Here is a 17,131-nt window from a genome sequence, read left to right as displayed (position 1 = left end):
TGAAATCTCTGATTGTTAAAACATGGAGAACAACATTTCCACTCAACCCAAATCTCTTTATCTGTTTCTAATATTCGTGTGAGTGTGAACTTACAGCAGCTGCAGAGAAAACAGTCCTTCAAACAGACCCTTGGAAATCTCTGTGATCTTGTTCCCATATAGAACCCTAAAGAGAAAAAAAACCCTTATCTATATCAGGTGACAAACTGAAATAATTCTTATCCAAGAAAGTACAACATACACAAGCATCCCTTGTGTTAAACCTCAATTTTCTGCTCATAAACGTTTTCTGTTTGTCGATTTACAGACAATTTTTTTGCAAAGTCACTGCCATGTTAAGGCAGTGAGAGAAAACAAAGTAAAAAATATAAAAAATTGTAACTTCCCTAAGTCAATCAAAAAGAGGATTAATGAATTTAAGAAGATTTTCCTTCCTTAATTTTAGTGTTTAACTTAAAGATGGATGGAAAAAAGACGGGTTTATATAAATTATTTAAACAATCCCATGTCAATTAATCCCTTCACGCTGTATGTCTCTAATTTGCAACATATCGTTTAATACAGGACTCCACTAATACTATGGTCACTTATCCCAAAATGTCACAACATAAATTGGTGTTTTTCAGCTAATACAGCATGTTGCGGCATTTGTAATCAGTCGCATTTTTACATGGCACGGTGCAGAATGGATGCTTTTTATCTATCCCTGGGCTACCTAGAACTATGGCTGTCTCCGGACGCCCACTGTCCGGAGACAGAGCTGCAAACCGGCTACCACCGACCTGTGGCTGCTCAGCAGTCGCCTGATTTTGTAATGGCATCATCCCCGTCTGACTTCCGCCGTCTACATTCATGACCACGCCAACAATTTAAAAAAAAATCAGGAGGCAGAATAAATTCTGCCGATGCCTCCCCATCGTGACTGCGGCATTAATTTAGAATAACCATGAAAAGAAAAACTACTGAAGAATATTTTTTAGCATAATTGGAAATACATTCAGGCATGAAATGGTTAAAATAACTTTTGTTCACATTTACCAAAGGATTTGTTCTGCAGTAAAGAAGTCAAAAATTCATCTAGATGCTTGTGGATCTATAATTTTCAGATCACAAACATTTCCTCTCATGACCAATTAATCAGTCATCTCTATGCTCCACTCTCAGTTATAGAAGCAGTGTAAACAGGAATGTTTTTAGATTAGGGCTTTATTCCACAAAGCAGAGACCAAATCCCTGGGAGACCTGAAACAGTGCTCACACTTCATTGGAGGATGGACGCCTCATTTGTGCCTCACAGACTCACCACCTCTTCTGTGGATCTACATGTGCAAACACAACTCAATTTTACATGCTCTCACCTAACACTGACACACAAAGAATGCACAGAGCCAGCTTAATGTGAAAGCCACGTTGTATGTGGTGCGTCAGCATGAATCCATGTGTCCCATTATGTCTGTGGTGAGTGTGTAATGAGGTGACAGCAAACCTCCATTCAGCAATTCAGCATTTATGAATTATTGACTCTGGGAGGAGGAGACCTTAACATAATTCTTTCATCAAGTAACTTGCTCCCTGTTTTTGTTCCTCTCCCCTTCTTCTGTTGTTAAACTTCACATGCAAAGCAGATGGTCCAGGACTATAAACTCCACTGTTCTGTTGAAACATTTTCACAAAAAATGAAAGTTTCCTTTTTGTTGTTTGTTAATTTTCTAAAGGAATGATGACACACTTGGTGTAAAAAAAAAAAGAAAAACAGCTTTAAACTAATGAATGCAAAGAAATGATTGGCATGCGAAAATCTAATAGAAAATAGTACGGTTTTTCTTTTTAAGGTTGATGAGCAACACCTTTAAGTTATAGCTAGTTATAGTTGGTTATTGGAATATAGAGAATGCTGGTTTTATGAATGTTAATGTGGGAACAAATAACAGTGGTTCGTTTTGGAAAGCTGGAGTGTAACAATTTACATTCAGTGTGCGCTAGATCCAAGTTTCCTTTAAGTCGTTACATACTGTAAATGATTTTGCATCACAAATTGATGCTGCAGCGCCTTGCAATCCTGTAAATGGCTTTTCAAGTACACAAACCTTTAAAGGAGCAAAATGCTGAGGACATCCAGCTGCAAAGTTCCATGCTACAACCTTTAGCTCATCTGTCTTCGCACACAAAACTTGCATTTAAAGATGTACAACTTAAAGGTCACGCGTACATAAAGTCGTATTTCAGTACACTTAGGTAGTACCCAGGGGAAGAACTCAGTCTCCTAACCACAAAACTGTGGAAATCAAAGCTTATCTTCCTTAGAAATTCTTTGCATATTCACAGTTAAGGATTAGATTTTTTTTTAAAGAGCTGTGCAATTGTAATTGACATTAAATAAGCTAAAATTAATGATTCATTTTTGGGTACAGATACAAAGTGGGCTGTAATGAAGGCTTCACATGGCTCTGACTACATCTTGGGTGCAAACAACACACAATACTCACAAAGAGTTGAGGGAACGCAGGCCCTGGAAGGCATCTGAGGCCAGCTCCGATATCTGATTATTGCTCAAGTCTCTAAAAAACACGTAAAAGGCAAAAAGGAAATGAGAAACAGAGGAGCAGAGAACGAAGATGGAGAGAGTGAACAAGAAAGGCTTGCAGAAAGCGCAACAAAGGGGTCAAAACAAGGCGCAGAGTTATCAGCAGAAAGTTTTTAATGGATGGCTGACAGGATAAAAAAAAAATCCACACTTGCTCTGATCTACTCACATCCTGCGCAGCCTCTTATAAGGAGAAAAGGCCCCAGCTGGGATCACCTTGATGGCGTTCTGCTCCAGTCGTCTGGAACCAAACATACACACAGCCATTGAGAAGAGACATTAACATTTCCCTATCACCGCCCAATCTCTGGACTGCTGTTGCTCATTTCCAGAGGCTGTAGCTGCAGGGAACATTTCCCTGATAAGGCACTTTGATGGCTCTAGCCAAAGTCTGACATTTCTCTGATCTCCTGCCCTTGGTAACATGTGAACACGGACACACAAACACAGAGGGAGTACAAACACATACTTTCCTATCTGAGCAGTGTTCCATCAAGTGCCAGTCTGACTCATTGTCTGTCAGGCGAAACAAAATAAACCAAGTAGTAAGTGTGAAGAAGAGGGAGGGAAAGAATAATAGAGAAATCCAAACAACTAAACATTTCTCATGTAAGAGGGCCACTGGTGCAGCTGGTCACTTATGAGGCCGAGTCTGGTTCTGCTGGAGGTTTCTCTATTCTCTTTCATTTTGAAGTTTTCCTCCCCTCATTCACACAACTGCATTCTGGGTACGGCAGGTTGCATTGGATATGTTTGCGAAGCTCCTTGAGACAACCTTGGTTGTGAATTGATGCTCCACTCAAGCTCCACTCCAATGAAAACAGTGTTTTTAACATGTTTTTGCGGCATTTTTCTCTTGCAGGACATATATTAGGGAGATTAAGCTAAAAATTGCATTTCTGAGTATTTTTAAATCAAATTGCTGTGAATTAGAAGCAGACAAAAAAATGCTGTTGGAAAAAACTTGTAGCAGTGAAATAGGGGCAACAGTCGTCAGGGTACAAACTCCCTGCTTTGCTCCATCTGATGCATCTACTCGCATATGAGAGGATTCGTGTATGTCTTTGTTTTCAAAGAGAAACCAAATTAAAATGCTAATCAGTCTTACACATTAAAATCGTACACAGCGCCAACAGTCCCGCCATCAACTCAGAGATGAATTTCAAACGAATTACTGCCGTTCTGTGGAAACTTTGTTAAGGAAAATGATGAAATAAATGATAAATTTGGCTAAAAATGGTTTAATCATAAATAAAAGACCACTGGGAACACTTTTAAAATAGATCAAAAGATGATTGGAGTGGGACTTTAAAAGAAAAAAAAAGAAACAATGGTAGTTTGTTTCAGTCACAATCATTATGTTTTTGTCTGCATCAGAAAAACGTTCATTAAAATAAGGCTTTATGTTTTGACAGTTATAATATACCCCCAGAAAGAGTTTCAGAATCTCTCATTAATGAACATGAAATTTTGCAAATGTAAAGGAGAAGAAGAATATTTTCTTTCATTCCAATATAATGTGAGGTCACTGGTTAAATGATAAAGATGAGCCCATTGTATCAGAGATAAAACAAGAATTTGTTCGCTTCTCCCAGACGTGGCCTGTAATCAACCCCAGATATGGGGTTGATCAGTTCATATCTGCATTTTCCACCAACAGAGTTGACATTTTAGTGGTTGGTGACCCGACATTTTACACCATCAGCATGACAGCCAAATGCACTCTCTGGCTATCTCTGGAGGTTTCAGCTATGATTCTCTCGCTCCCACTGGTCCAACTTTCCGACAGTTTGTCAAAAGCTTCAACACACAAAAAAAAAAGAAAACACAAAAAAAAAAAATCCCACTCTGGACTTACAGCATCAACATTTTTAGAGACGATCAGAAAAGTACTATAGGTATCGAGAAACATCTGTAAGATTGCCTCACAGTAAAAGAAGTAGCCTAAAATAGGAAAGAGGAAACACTTACAAGAAAAGACTAGAAAATAACAAAAACATTTGTCCATGGAGCAAATCGTTTTTTTACTTAGAAAATCACACAATAAAATATCAACATTTTGAAAGAAAGCATTCAAAAAACTATCTGTTAGATAGAATTAGATGAACTGGAATGTTATACAGCCTTGTAAATGCTTTTTTCTAATTTTAAGTAAATGGTTTGTATTTTTGAGCCTTTATGAACCTAATTGTAGTTCCTTTCAATTACAGGGACAAAATAAGAATATGATCTTAGATAAACGATCACAATGAATAGCAGTCTAACTTGTCAATATTCATTGAACTTTAAAATATCATCCGTAAAATTAAACCAGAAATTTCAGTGCAATTTGTTTTTTTTTGAGTCTTAAATCAAGTTTTTCTATTGTTTAGAGTATGGAGCAACAGGAGTTTGACTAATTTTAATAATAATTTCTTTTTTCTAGATTGTAGCTCTTAAAGAGACAAAAATTCTTGAGTAAGTTGATTTTAAGAAGAGCTTGATAAAATGTAATAAAACAACTTAAAACCTGGAAACATTTCTTGAATGTCTAAACGTGGTTTTAAATCTTTGAAAGTATTAAATAGTGTATGGAATGAACAGAACATTTACAGATCAGTCGTGGATGATAACAGTTTGTCTCATAAAGCTCTCTTCTTTTGTAGGGGTCTGCAGAAAGATGTTGAAGACAAAGCTAAAAGGGAGCAATGATGTTTACATGAAAAAGATGAAGAGTAAGCTCCCAGAGAACAATGTGTGGGTTGTGTGGTCAGGGATGAAGAAGATTACGGGGTTCAAGGAAAAGTGGGATCAAACTAATGGAAACCTGTGGAGAGCTAATGAGCTGACTATGTTTTTTAATAGACTCAGCTCAGAAGTGAGATTAACATTCTCCTCCTCTGCCTCAAGCAGACTATGTCTCCTTTCTTGATACGATTCACATCTTGTAAAAAACAGTCAGACTTCAAAACATAACCATCTTCGCCATCCACATCAGAATAGATTGTTACGAGGGAAAGGTGGGTGTACTCCTCGTAGTTTCTTCTACCTTGTAGAACCGTAACTTGCTTTTGCAGTGGTGGGGTGAATCGTTGGAAAGCAAAAAGCTGATTACACACTGTTGGCTTGTGCTTTGGAGCAGCTCATTAAATCAGATGAATGTGCAAAGAACAACACAAACGTTATGTAGAAAACAGAGATGTCCATAGAATGCAGCAAACTTTTTGTCTTGAGTTCCTGAGCATGTAACTGCATATAATGACTTTTGTTTTAGCTCTGCTTTATTTTTTTCCCTCTTGATTCTGACTATTAGACACCAGTATGGAATTTCAGATTAATCTCTAAATTGTTTTACCCCTCACTCCTCTTCTATTCCCTCAAAAGGGAAAGTACTGCATGAGCAGACATTCTAATTTCACAGATGTATGCTTTTATTTCTCTACGCACACACATATGCAGAAATGCTAAAACAGAAAGGCGGAGGAGGACAAAAGGAAAAAGATTGAGAGGTGCAAAGTGAAACAGCAAGATTTCTGAGGTTTGACTGAGACTTTCATGCAGTTTAAATGAATTGTGAAGCAACAGTGTGGAGTGTCCCGTGTCTTACATCTCAGTAATGGTTTCGGGAAGGTTGGTGGGTATTTCTGTCAGGCCCTTTCCTCTGCAGTCCACAATGTTGTTGCTGCAGGTGCAGGACTCTGGGCACTGTAAAACACTGCAGGAGGAAGATGATGACGACTGGTGACCTACACAAAGACAGGGAGCCAGTAAGATCCATGATTAGGTTTTTGTATGATTACAAAAAATCCTTTGCCCCTTTTTATGAAACAGCATTTAAAATTAAAATAAAACTGCATCGGACGGACAAATTTATAAAGAAAGACACCATTTCTGAAATGTAACTTTAGATGTTACTGGATTTATGGCAAACAGATTAATATTTGAGTAAATGCAATGTCAAAAAATAAAGAGAAGCCATGCAAAAGAAGATAAATACTGACCTTCAACCGCATCTTGAAAAGCATGAGCAGAAGAAGGAGCAAAGATATGACGCAAAAGATACTTTTGCTGTTGAGAAACAGTAAAAAAGCACACAAGCATGAGCGATCTCAACCTACCTGTGCACACAAACTCCTTCTTCTGCACCTCAGCCACATTATGCCCCCTCAAATGCGGAGGAGACATGCACTGCGTGTAAAGACCCAGGCGGGGGCGCTGTCGCAGCCACTCGGAGAGCCAGGCTACATGGCAGTCACACTGCAGGTTGTTGGAGTGCAGGCGGCTGGGCAGAGATGAGGCGGGAGGGAGGAGAGGAGGGGATTGGGGAGTATTTGACAGTGACAGTGAAGGGAGGGAGAACAAAAGTGATGAGAGCAGGTGGAGGAAGAGGAAGCAAAACAAATTTGACGGCGGGGTAAACAAGAGTGGTGGTGGGCGGAGGAGAGAAAGTACAGGTCAATCAATGGATTGAAGGATGACGGATCAATTCTTTATCCCGTTTTGTTGACCAAATGTGTTGTCACTTACAAAGTCCTGAGTTTTGGCATGTGATTGAAGCTGGCCACAGACAGACGGCTGATGTTGTTGTTATTAAGGGTGCTAAGGATAAAAGGACAAATCAATACATAAATACATTTTAACAAAACTTCATATTCCAAACATTGTAAAAAAAAAGTTTTCTAGGACATAGTTTCTGTAGAGCGGTAGGAGTTCATTAGAAATTCACCTCTGTCTTGTGCTGGCACGGAGTAAGCCCACCTTCATCCCCATTACCCATCTGTTGACACGCTTTCCCACTAGCCTACAGCCTCTCAAAACCCCAACCTAACATTAGCGATGTCACAAAAATGGCGAGCAACATTGGAGCTATCCAGCCGTACAGTTTTGAGCCAGATGCCAGCTCAGACGAGGAAAACAAAGACGTACATGGGTATAGTCGTCTTCCATCCCATAAGAAGCAATCAAAGCAGGCTGCTTGAGGCCAGTTGTGGTTTCTAAATTCCAACTACAAGCTTTTCTAATGGCATTTTTTTCATCTGCTCCTGATTCACCATGATTTGAATAAAGCAATTCTCAGAAATGCAAACAATCTTAATTTCCTTTCAACATGGCCTCCATCATGCTCTTTAAATCCCATTGTTTTTGAAGAGGATGCTTACTTAAGTTCCAATGGCATTGATTTAACCTCTAAAGATATGTTTATGCAAATAAAGCTCACTTTAACATCTGAAATCTGCCTGCAGATGCTCTCCTCTGCAATGGAAGGTAAGACTGGAAGGTTTCAGCCGCACACATTTGAACTCATAATTAATTTCCACTAAAGTTTTACCAACTCTGTAAATCTCCTATGGTCACCAATACTAAGAAACATGTAAATATTATGTTTTTCGTTAAATGTGTTTTTTAAAATAAAAATTCTCAATAAAGCCCTGCAGTTTTGTTATTTTCAGAGGACAACACTTGAAGTTGTTTTTGTCAAAGGTTCTGCAGTGGAGCAGCCTTTGCTGTCGGTAACAATAATGACTCAAAAATTAACTGACGATACAGTGAAGACAGTTTCACTTAAATAGAAATTAATATAAATTTTAAAAGAAAAGATTAAGATTGCATTTAATTTCTGGTTAACCAACTGTTAAAAGAAACTGCCCTTTTGACTGAGTAAGTTTGTACTCACAGCACTTCCAGGTCACGTAACGCTCGGAAAGCTCCATCCTCAATACAGCTGATGTGGTTGTAGTCCAACTGGCTGCACACATGCAGGGACAAAAGAAAAGCTGATGATGTATAGATTTCTTACAGTAGATCTTCAGAACTACTGAGGATAATAGATCAGCTCTCCAAGAAAACTCATCCTCAACCCTTCTCTGTCTCCTTTACGCTCACTTTCACTCCTCTGAGTCACAATGCCTTGCAGATGCGCTCCTGAATCCTTTTCTATTCTTTTCCTATCTGACACCTAATGTGGACGCACTTCAACTCACATCGTTTCCCTGTCTCTGGCTCTTTCTGGGAGCAGCTTTGTTGAAACAATTTAATTAAGACATAAGGACAGTAAATCATGTGCGCTCCCTTGCATTCTAGTGCACACACTCGCTCTCACACACACATTTACAAACACGCACCTAATCCTTGTCCTTTTAAAATAATTGCATGGCATTTAAAAAATTGTCTGATGCGAGAGGAAAAAAAATCAGCAGGCAGGGAATTACTAAATAAATCAATATTTATAGAACTTTACTGCTGGGCAGTTGCTTTACCAATGAAGTAACCAACAATCAGCAATTATATTAATTATGACTGAGCCGAAACAAAGAGAAAGCAGGAAAATGCCAGCAGTGTGGCACACAAACACACACACACTAGTGCTAATTAGGAGAGGGTGCCAGTCAATACAGCAAGCAGGAGGCACATGACATTTAACACAATTAAATATTGATGCACAGGCACTTAGGATGTTCCAATAACAACACGCACACAGGTATGAATGCACTCTTCCACATGCTGTATGTGCAGAAGAAGTTTCCCCAGAGGGACACTTACAGGTTCTTGATTTCTACAGCTCCCCTAAAGGCTTTCCTTGGAACTCCCTGTATCTGGTTCTCGCTGAGGTCGCTGGAAGGTGAAGCAGAAAGGGAGAGAAAAAAAAAAGATGATTTGGTACCAAATTAAGTCAAAAATTCTCACTGAGCCACTTTGCAGCACAAGTCCTTGATGCAATCACGAAATTGCAGCAGTGCAAGATAGATCATCAGCAAAAGCAAGTTTCTCGCAGGGAGAAGCCTACTCCATTAAATGCAATCAGTTATCTCTTTTTAACCCCTAAGCCGCCATCAGAAATCTATCTCTGACCGGTATTCTCCTATCCAAGGCCAGATGCAGTTCAACTGCAATCATGAAAGCTGTGGTGAGGCAGCTTTATAGGAGCCTGTAGGGGGCAGTAGTGATCTCTGCTCCATTTACTCCCATTTATCCCCACCTACCCCACCCTCTGCCTCTGACTGATGGATGTGTGTGTGTGTGTGTGTGTGTCTGTGACCATTTGGGGTTTGATATTTAATTTTCAGCCACTTTAACCAAGTTGCAGCTTGGACAGCAGCACACTGAGACGCACGCACAGCAATATAAATACACACAAACACGTGAACAGGTGTCAGGCAGAAACACAGCGCCGCATTCCAGCAAGTTAAATGCAAGCAATCAGGGGTTGGCGAGCAACTTAATTTAGTGAAGGACACTCACATGCAGGTGCCGAGGGATGCACACGCAAATAGTCACACCAGCAGAGGTGTTAATCCCATTCGTGCACATGTGCACATATAAATACATAAATGAGGTAAAAGCTCAAGCACGACAATTACTTCAGCTCATACATGAAAGGACACAAAGAAGTAAAAATGTTGCACAACGTGTCTGTGGGTTCCTGAGTGTGCGTGCACACATCAATCAATTTCCAGACTGCCTTTCTGACCTTTCACCAATGACTTTCCGGCTCCTGACCCCAACTGTACCCTCCGCAGTGCTAATCAGCTAACAGCTAATGTGCACATTCCTCAGATTCCTGCAGTTGTGATCATATAATCAGCTCTGCAGGCATCATCGATCTCCCTCCCATGTCCCCACCTGCTGCGTCTCAACGGCATCTGAAATTTCATTTGTTGCATACATAAAGAAAAGGGGGAAAAATGACCAAACAAAGGTTGTTAAAAATTAAAGCTGGCAGCTTTAAACATCTACTATTCTTAGCCTTAGTCCCCTTCATGTCCGACTGAAATAACAAAACTGGCGGTTTCTACACACCACGCATGTGGGAGCACCGGGCTCATTGATTGACAGCGTGGACTGCAGGGGCACAAAGCAGCCGTGTAAGCACACTCTCCACGGTTAACTACAGCTTATCAGAAAAGAGTCATATGTTGCAAGTTTGATCAAGATTTTTAAAAAATCAATCATTTTAAATCTTCAAGATAAGAATTGTAGCTGAAAACTCTGTCACTGTAGTTGAATTTTCAAATGAAAACATGCGTTTTATTGTTAACGACGTCAAAACTGCAGAGATGTTGGCCACAAAGCAGCGTCAACTCAAGATATCTACATCCAGTAATAAAGCAAACATTTGACTTGAGCTGACATTTGATCGTTCAAACGTTCACATCTGGGAGGACTAAAACACGCATGCCTTCCATGCTGTCTGAAGCCAAAAACAGCCAACAAGGTTATGGAATTTGATTTTACAAACAAGGACAGATGGTGTTTCGTTTTTTGCAGTTTTACATGCACACTGTATAAACACTCGTGCCAGATATATTTTAACAAATAACACACACACACGCACACTTTGGGTCATGTAAACTGATACTATTCCTGGAGGACAAAGAGAAAGCAGACGTACCTTTAAAAATCCTAAAACAAACACTCAGTAAAATGCGCCGTAACTCCACACACACAAGTGTGTTCAGATCTTTTTTTGGTAGCAGATGAGTCTGTGTGTGTTTGAGACCACACACGAACCTGACTTTTGTGTGTTTACAAGCACTTTTGCCATGGAGACACGCAACACTATCAATTGAGCAACACAAATATGATAAACATAGAGAAGGAGGATCTGACAAAAAGACAGTAAGACAATCCACAGAATCATCTACAGTTTAGATTTGATTAGAGGAATTTTTGTGCGGATTTGGTTTTGGAAATTCGTACATTCAAAAGTTTAAAAAGTGATTATTTTGACCATTTTTGTGCCATAGACACTTTAAATTACTCTTAAATGCATTTTTGGAAGGAAATGTTTAACATTGTGGTCTTTTTTCCCCCCTTCACTGATGGTGGATCAGTCCTGTTGAAATAAGACAGCCTGAAGGGCATCATTATTTATTTAGCGTATAAAGACCTGATGCAACAGGTGTTCAACATATCTAAAGTCTACTTGACACTTAAGTTGTGCATTATTGTGGAAGCTTTAAATGATCTTGAATCTAGAAAATTGGTTATTACTATTTTTGACTTCTTATCCTTGACAAATGAAAAGAAATGTGCACACAAAGACTACCACACACACCCCTGCCCCCTCACAGTTACATGCATGTGATTCTGCAATTCAGAGTGGCTTTGGATCTCTTGAAAAGATGCAGAAAATCTCTCTAAACCTCATTTTTTCACAAAAGACCACCACAGATGGAGGCTGAATAGCGAGTTGTACGCACATTAAGAAACGGACTTATCATGGACTTCAGCCTGGATTTTCTTTTTCAGTTTGCTGCTGAGACGCCTTCATTCACTCTTGCTAAATGTTCAACACCACCTCTAAGTCTTTCTTTTCTTTAGCTTCCTCTCCTTTAACCTCTTCCTTTTCATCTTCCTCTCTGCATCCTTTCTGTCTACCCTAGAGTGGGTTTGTTTTCGGACTTCCTTAAGATTTAACCCCTCACCTGTGCCCCTGTGCCTAGACTGGGAGGTTAGCTTCATTAAATGAGGCTCCAACTGAGCCCAGTGTGTTTGTGTGTGTGTTTGTGTGTGTGGGTGTGTGTGTGTGTGTATGCACGTATAAGAGGAGGGACAAAGTGTATATGCTTTTAAATGAAGGGGGCCGGAGGTTTAGGACCCACACAGAAACCATATCATGCTGCTAAGTTAAAAACTTCTCTGAAAGCGGAGGCGGAACAAACCCACACACAGGTTCACTGTCCCAGACACACTGCAGCGAGAAACCGACAGCTGACAGCCTGCATTCATGACGGGAGGCAAGAAAACAGACTTCAATAAGTGTGTGCATACACAACTGTGACAGACAGAGCTCAAAAAGTGGGAGTATGAAATATTTTTGGGGTTGTTTATGGTTAAAAAAAATTCTCCTTAAATTGTTATTTTAACAATTAAGATAGTGTCAAAGCACTCCACAATATATATATATATATATATATATATATATATATATATATATATATATAAATAAAAATCCTCAATTATTAAAGGTCTAATCTATTTCAGTCTAGAATGATTCCAAAAAATATCATAGACACACTGCAAAAACAGAAAAACCTTTGTTTCAAGTAAAAGTGCCTAAAAGCAAGGGTCTTTTTTTTTAGCTTTCCTAAGTAAAAAAAGTAAAAGAAAATTGGAAAAGTAACCCTTGCAACAAAAAACAATCTTATCAAGAAAGTCTTTCAATAGTAACATATTCTAGGTTTAAGGAAACATGTCTGTGACCAGAACTTTTTTCTTAAGATGAGAAATGTTGATGAGACAATTTTTTCTAACCTGGCAAGTTTTTTTTTGCTTTTTTAAAAGAACGTTTTTCAAAATTTTAATAATTTTTTACTTATTTCATCCGGGCCTGTTTTTGGAGTGTAATTATTTTAGATTATGTGCCATAGAACAAACAACAGATTAAATCAGAAGGATTTGTGGTGTAATCCACATAATGAAAGCAAAAAGCAACAATGGCAAGAAAGAATCCTTAATGAAGAAACCTTCAGCAGAATCAAGCTTCTTGAAATATAGAGGAAGCTGAACAAAGCAGCTGTGAGCTGAGAAGTAAAGTGAAGGCAGCTCTTTACCTTGATTTAAATGCAGGAAATCGGAGTATAGAATGCACTGCATTCCTAATAGCTGTATGCGCTGCACTCGTTTTTCCTTTTATGGTTAAACGACAAGAACAGAACAGAAAGCTTGACTGAAGCGTCTTGCAGGTGATCAGAGGGAACTGCATTAAGTCTCAGTCTCCAAAGTCTGATCCCTTTCTCTTTGATTGATCTTTTTCCTCTTTCAGCAGCTGGCTGAAACACCCAACACTGCAGTTTGCCATCATCAGAAAAAAAAATGAGGCTGCTGGTGCACAGATGCCCAAAAATGTTTTCAGTTTTAAAGAAAATAACTTTTATTTGTAAAAGTCTCTTCGATGTCATCCGCTTTCTTGCCTATTTTTCTCACCTCTGGTGGCCCGCGGTGTGTGTATGCGTGCACTTAAATGTGTGTGTGTGCCTGATAGAGTCAGGTCTCGAGTGTTAAGAGCTTAGTGCTGCTTTTCTAAAGGGTCTTTTTTATAGTGAGAGGGGCTTTTGACACCCTCCGTGTCTAAGAAGACCTGGGCATGAAAGAGCTGCTCTCAATTCTCACACATCCTGCCCTTATCCTCTCCCCTCCACCCTGCTCTTTCTCTCTGGCAGTGGACACACACATATACACACTCACTCCGTTGCCCACGGTTGTACAGTTTCTGAATCTCTTTTGTATAGGACCTACTGCCATGAGATTCTTCCCAGGTCTGGTAAAAGTGGGGGTTCCCGTGGAGGTGTGTGAGCATGTGTGGCTGGGTACAAGCTGGCAGAGCAGTAAACTAATCATCTTGTTCAAATCCCTTTCGGAGAACCTAATCCTATTAACCATAAGAATGTATGAATAGGCAAAGATGGAGCTGGAAAGGAAAAAAAAGATTAAAAAAAAGAAGAAGAGGTGAGAAATAGGAAAGGTGGACAATAAAACAGATATTAAATAACTGATTTGGATTTTTAGAAAAAACAAAAACTGTTCAGGATAGCCGGAGAGATTGACTTTTTTGTGTGTATTTGAATGCATCCTGCTGCTAATTCAGACAGCCGCTCCATTAGCGATCCCCCAAAGATCACACTCCTGCGAGCAATTAAAAGGAGAAAGACTTTCCAAAAAAAAGGAGGAGGAGGAGGAGAGGAGGCTCTCTGATGACAATATAAGGGAAACCAAACCCGCTGAGCTCTAAACGGAGAATACAGGTTTGTCTAACATGATACATTCCTGAATTCTCCATGCACGATGGGCTGCATGGTCATGTGGTTGGCCCCGGTTCAAATCCCAGCTGGGTCCTTTCTGTGTAGAGTTTGCATGTTCTCCCTGTGGAGTGGTCTTCAGGCCCTCCGGCTTCCCCACAGTCCCAAAAAAAGCATGCTTCATGGGTTCATTGGTGATTCTGGATTGTCCCTTGTGGTTGTCAGTGATGGACTGGCAAACTGGGTGTACCCTGCCCTCAGCCGACAGAGGCTGGATAGGCTCCAGCATCCTAAACAGGAATTATCAAAATTTGATGGACAAATGTATGACATACAAGCAAGATTACATGAGCCAGAAACCTGTAATCATCAATAAAGTTTTTCTTTAAGATGATTTTGCCACCTACACCAAAACCCTCCAACACAGATCTGCTCCACCGTCTTTCAGTGAGTCTCCTCTAAACAAATATTGACTTTGCTTGTGAATGACAGATCTGCAGCTCCCCCGCTTTCCTCCCGTCTCATTGTCTTCTCCCAATATTCACCATCACGTCTTACACGCATACTTTAAATGCCAGGTAACAGGGTTGCTATGGATACTGGAACAGGGTAAACACTTTAAGCGACACTTTGACTTGACGGAGGGGATGTGTCCCAGTTGTGCGTGGTTCAATGCTTCCTCCATCGCGCTGTAACTATCGCAAAGATTGTGAAACCTGTGATTGTAAGGTTTTTATTCTGCTGAGTGGATGAATCTGTAAAAGCAGACTGATGACGTTGTTTTTCTGACCAGGAACAGATTAGTCAGAGGTCTGAGATCATGACATCACCAGAAATGTTTACACGCGTAATTATAGACAAGTGAGAAATACATCTGTTAAACCACACACACACTTATGGAGGGGAAACAGACAGTGGCTTGCAGTAATACAATAATTGCATATGAGGATAGTTGAAAAGCATTTAACTGGAAGGCTGTAATGTTTATATTTATAGCTAAAGCTGTCTCAACAGAAATTCCCATCATGCTCTGCACCTGTGCTCCTTTAAACTTTAAGAGATGTTTCTTTCGTCATGTTTCAGTTTTGTCAAAGGTTTGAGCTGTTTATTAATAAACTAGCTGTTCCTGTTAAAGTCCTTCAAAACCACCCCACCCCAGTTAAACCAAAATAAAAAAAAATATTCACTTTATCTATAAATCTAAATATAGGAAAAAATTTAAACATGCAGCATTGGGAATGTTGTGGATTAGTAATATAAGCATTTTACACATTGATCTAATTTTGGTTGGTGTTGCCTTATATCTGCTCTGAGCTGATGTCATTTAAATTTCCACACCGTCTGTATTGACAGAGTCTTTCTGCTCGGTAGGACTTTGTGTTTAAGATGATCATGGCATGTAACTGTGAGGATTTTGCTGTTTTGACTTTAGTTACGTATTTTCTTTTTTTTTGTTCTTGTCAAGCTCTGTTATCAGGTTTTGTGTCCCCCCCGTCACAGTCAAGTTAACAATGATCTTCAGTGTATTTACGTGTCTGGTTTGGGTTCATGGTGGTCAGGTCATCTGCATTATCACCCTTTTGTTTCTCCCTTTATTTCATGGTTTTGTCCCGCCTGGTCCCCTGCACTTTGGATTCTTCACCCAACAGTTCCATTAACAGAGAAAAGTAAGCGCAAGCTCACTGTCAATCTGTTTTTGTCAGACCTTCTTTATTCTACTAATGCAATACACCTGTTTTCAGGGACCAGCATTTCCTGTCACTTTTCACACAAGAGTCCACTTTAACCAGTAGAGAGCACACTCAAAGCCCAATTTGTCATCACCCCTTCTTGATCTCACATTCTGATCTCAAAAGCAAAAACTAAAATTCCATGTTACTGTAGTACTGTACTAATAAATGTCTCCTATCTCCTCCAAAAAGACAAACATCAAAGCTCTTCAGCTTCAACCTGTATTTTTGCGGCACTATAGATGGGGACAACTTTCTAACGCATTACAAAAGTTGGATTTGTTGGTGATTTAATCATGATGTGTGCAGCCATTTGCAGGGATCGTGTATTATTCCAGAATAATTTGACCAGTTTCAATACTTGACTTTGCAAAATTATTCTTGATGTCAGGCTGCTCACATCTCTATCTTTGTATTGATTTTTCCTAAAGTCATTTTGCCTTCTTTCTCTTCATACACCTGCACTGTTGCAGCAAATGCCTTAAAGTCAGCTGACGAAGTAGGAAGAACAATGTAGGACCACAATATCAACATTTTCAATGTAGGTCTACAAAGCAGTGGTGTGTCCGTCAGTCACATCCTCTGGCCTGTTGTAATCACTGAAAGTTTCCAAACCTTTTCTGCATTTTCTGTAAAATATCTTTCTTTTGTGGCTTTTAGATATCTGAACATGTGCTTCATATTAGTTCATTGTTCTTCTGTTAGGTCATACTATTGTTGTGAAAGTTTAATTACAACAAGACTCAGATCTGGTCTAGTGCAAGTTGTTAAGTTGATCTGTCTCCACACACTCTCTGTATCTTCTGATATCACGTTTGTCAGGATAGTTCAGCTTTAGCTTTCTCTTAGCTTGTTACTCTGCATGTCACTCCAGTTTAATATTTTTTATAAACAAACCATTTTCCTGCTAGTTTCTTCCTAACTTTGTGGGGTCTCATGTTTGGCTTCATCTGATTGTTCTTGGTTTTCTAATTGAACTACATTTATCCTGTAAAGGTGGAGGATTTGTTCTGGTCCAGTAATCCTGTCACAGCACCACCAAAAAACAGCCCCACAAAGCCCTCCTTCAGTCTTTTTGTATTGCTCTGCATTAGTTGACA

The 17,131-nt window shown here is 39.5% G+C and overlaps 1 protein-coding gene across 18 annotated transcripts in view; it reads right to left on the bottom strand.

Moving 5' to 3' along the window:
• The window catches only part of LOC144994633 (slit homolog 2 protein-like), a 96,744-nt gene that overhangs the window by 22,591 nt on the left and 57,022 nt on the right, over window positions 1-17,131 (bottom strand). For 10 of the 18 annotated variants that reach the window (XM_078953382.1, XM_078953333.1, XM_078953392.1 and 7 more), the window contains exons 5-13: window positions 9,104-9,175; window positions 8,238-8,309; window positions 7,091-7,162; window positions 6,682-6,845; window positions 6,565-6,576; window positions 6,171-6,309; window positions 2,754-2,825; window positions 2,487-2,558; window positions 95-166 (exon numbers count right to left, since the gene is read on the bottom strand). In XM_078953382.1, coding sequence (XP_078809508.1) covers window positions 95-166; window positions 2,487-2,558; window positions 2,754-2,825; window positions 6,171-6,309; window positions 6,565-6,576; window positions 6,682-6,845; window positions 7,091-7,162; window positions 8,238-8,309; window positions 9,104-9,175 — 747 coding nt within the window. Of the gene's footprint in view, window positions 1-94; window positions 167-2,486; window positions 2,559-2,753; window positions 2,826-6,170; window positions 6,310-6,564; window positions 6,577-6,681; window positions 6,846-7,090; window positions 7,163-8,237; window positions 8,310-9,103; window positions 9,176-10,952; window positions 11,041-17,131 lie in introns of those variants that run through there. The other 8 variants (XM_078953338.1, XM_078953352.1, XM_078953375.1 and 5 more) reach the window with 2 other exon arrangements.

The sequence above is a fragment of the Oryzias latipes genome, chromosome 1, assembly GCF_053564925.1.
Source record: "Oryzias latipes strain Hd-rR chromosome 1, Olatipes_Hd-rR_3.1".
In the NCBI taxonomy this organism is placed as follows: Eukaryota; Metazoa; Chordata; class Actinopteri; order Beloniformes; family Adrianichthyidae; genus Oryzias; species Oryzias latipes.
This window is presented reverse-complemented; position numbering and strand designations above follow the sequence as displayed.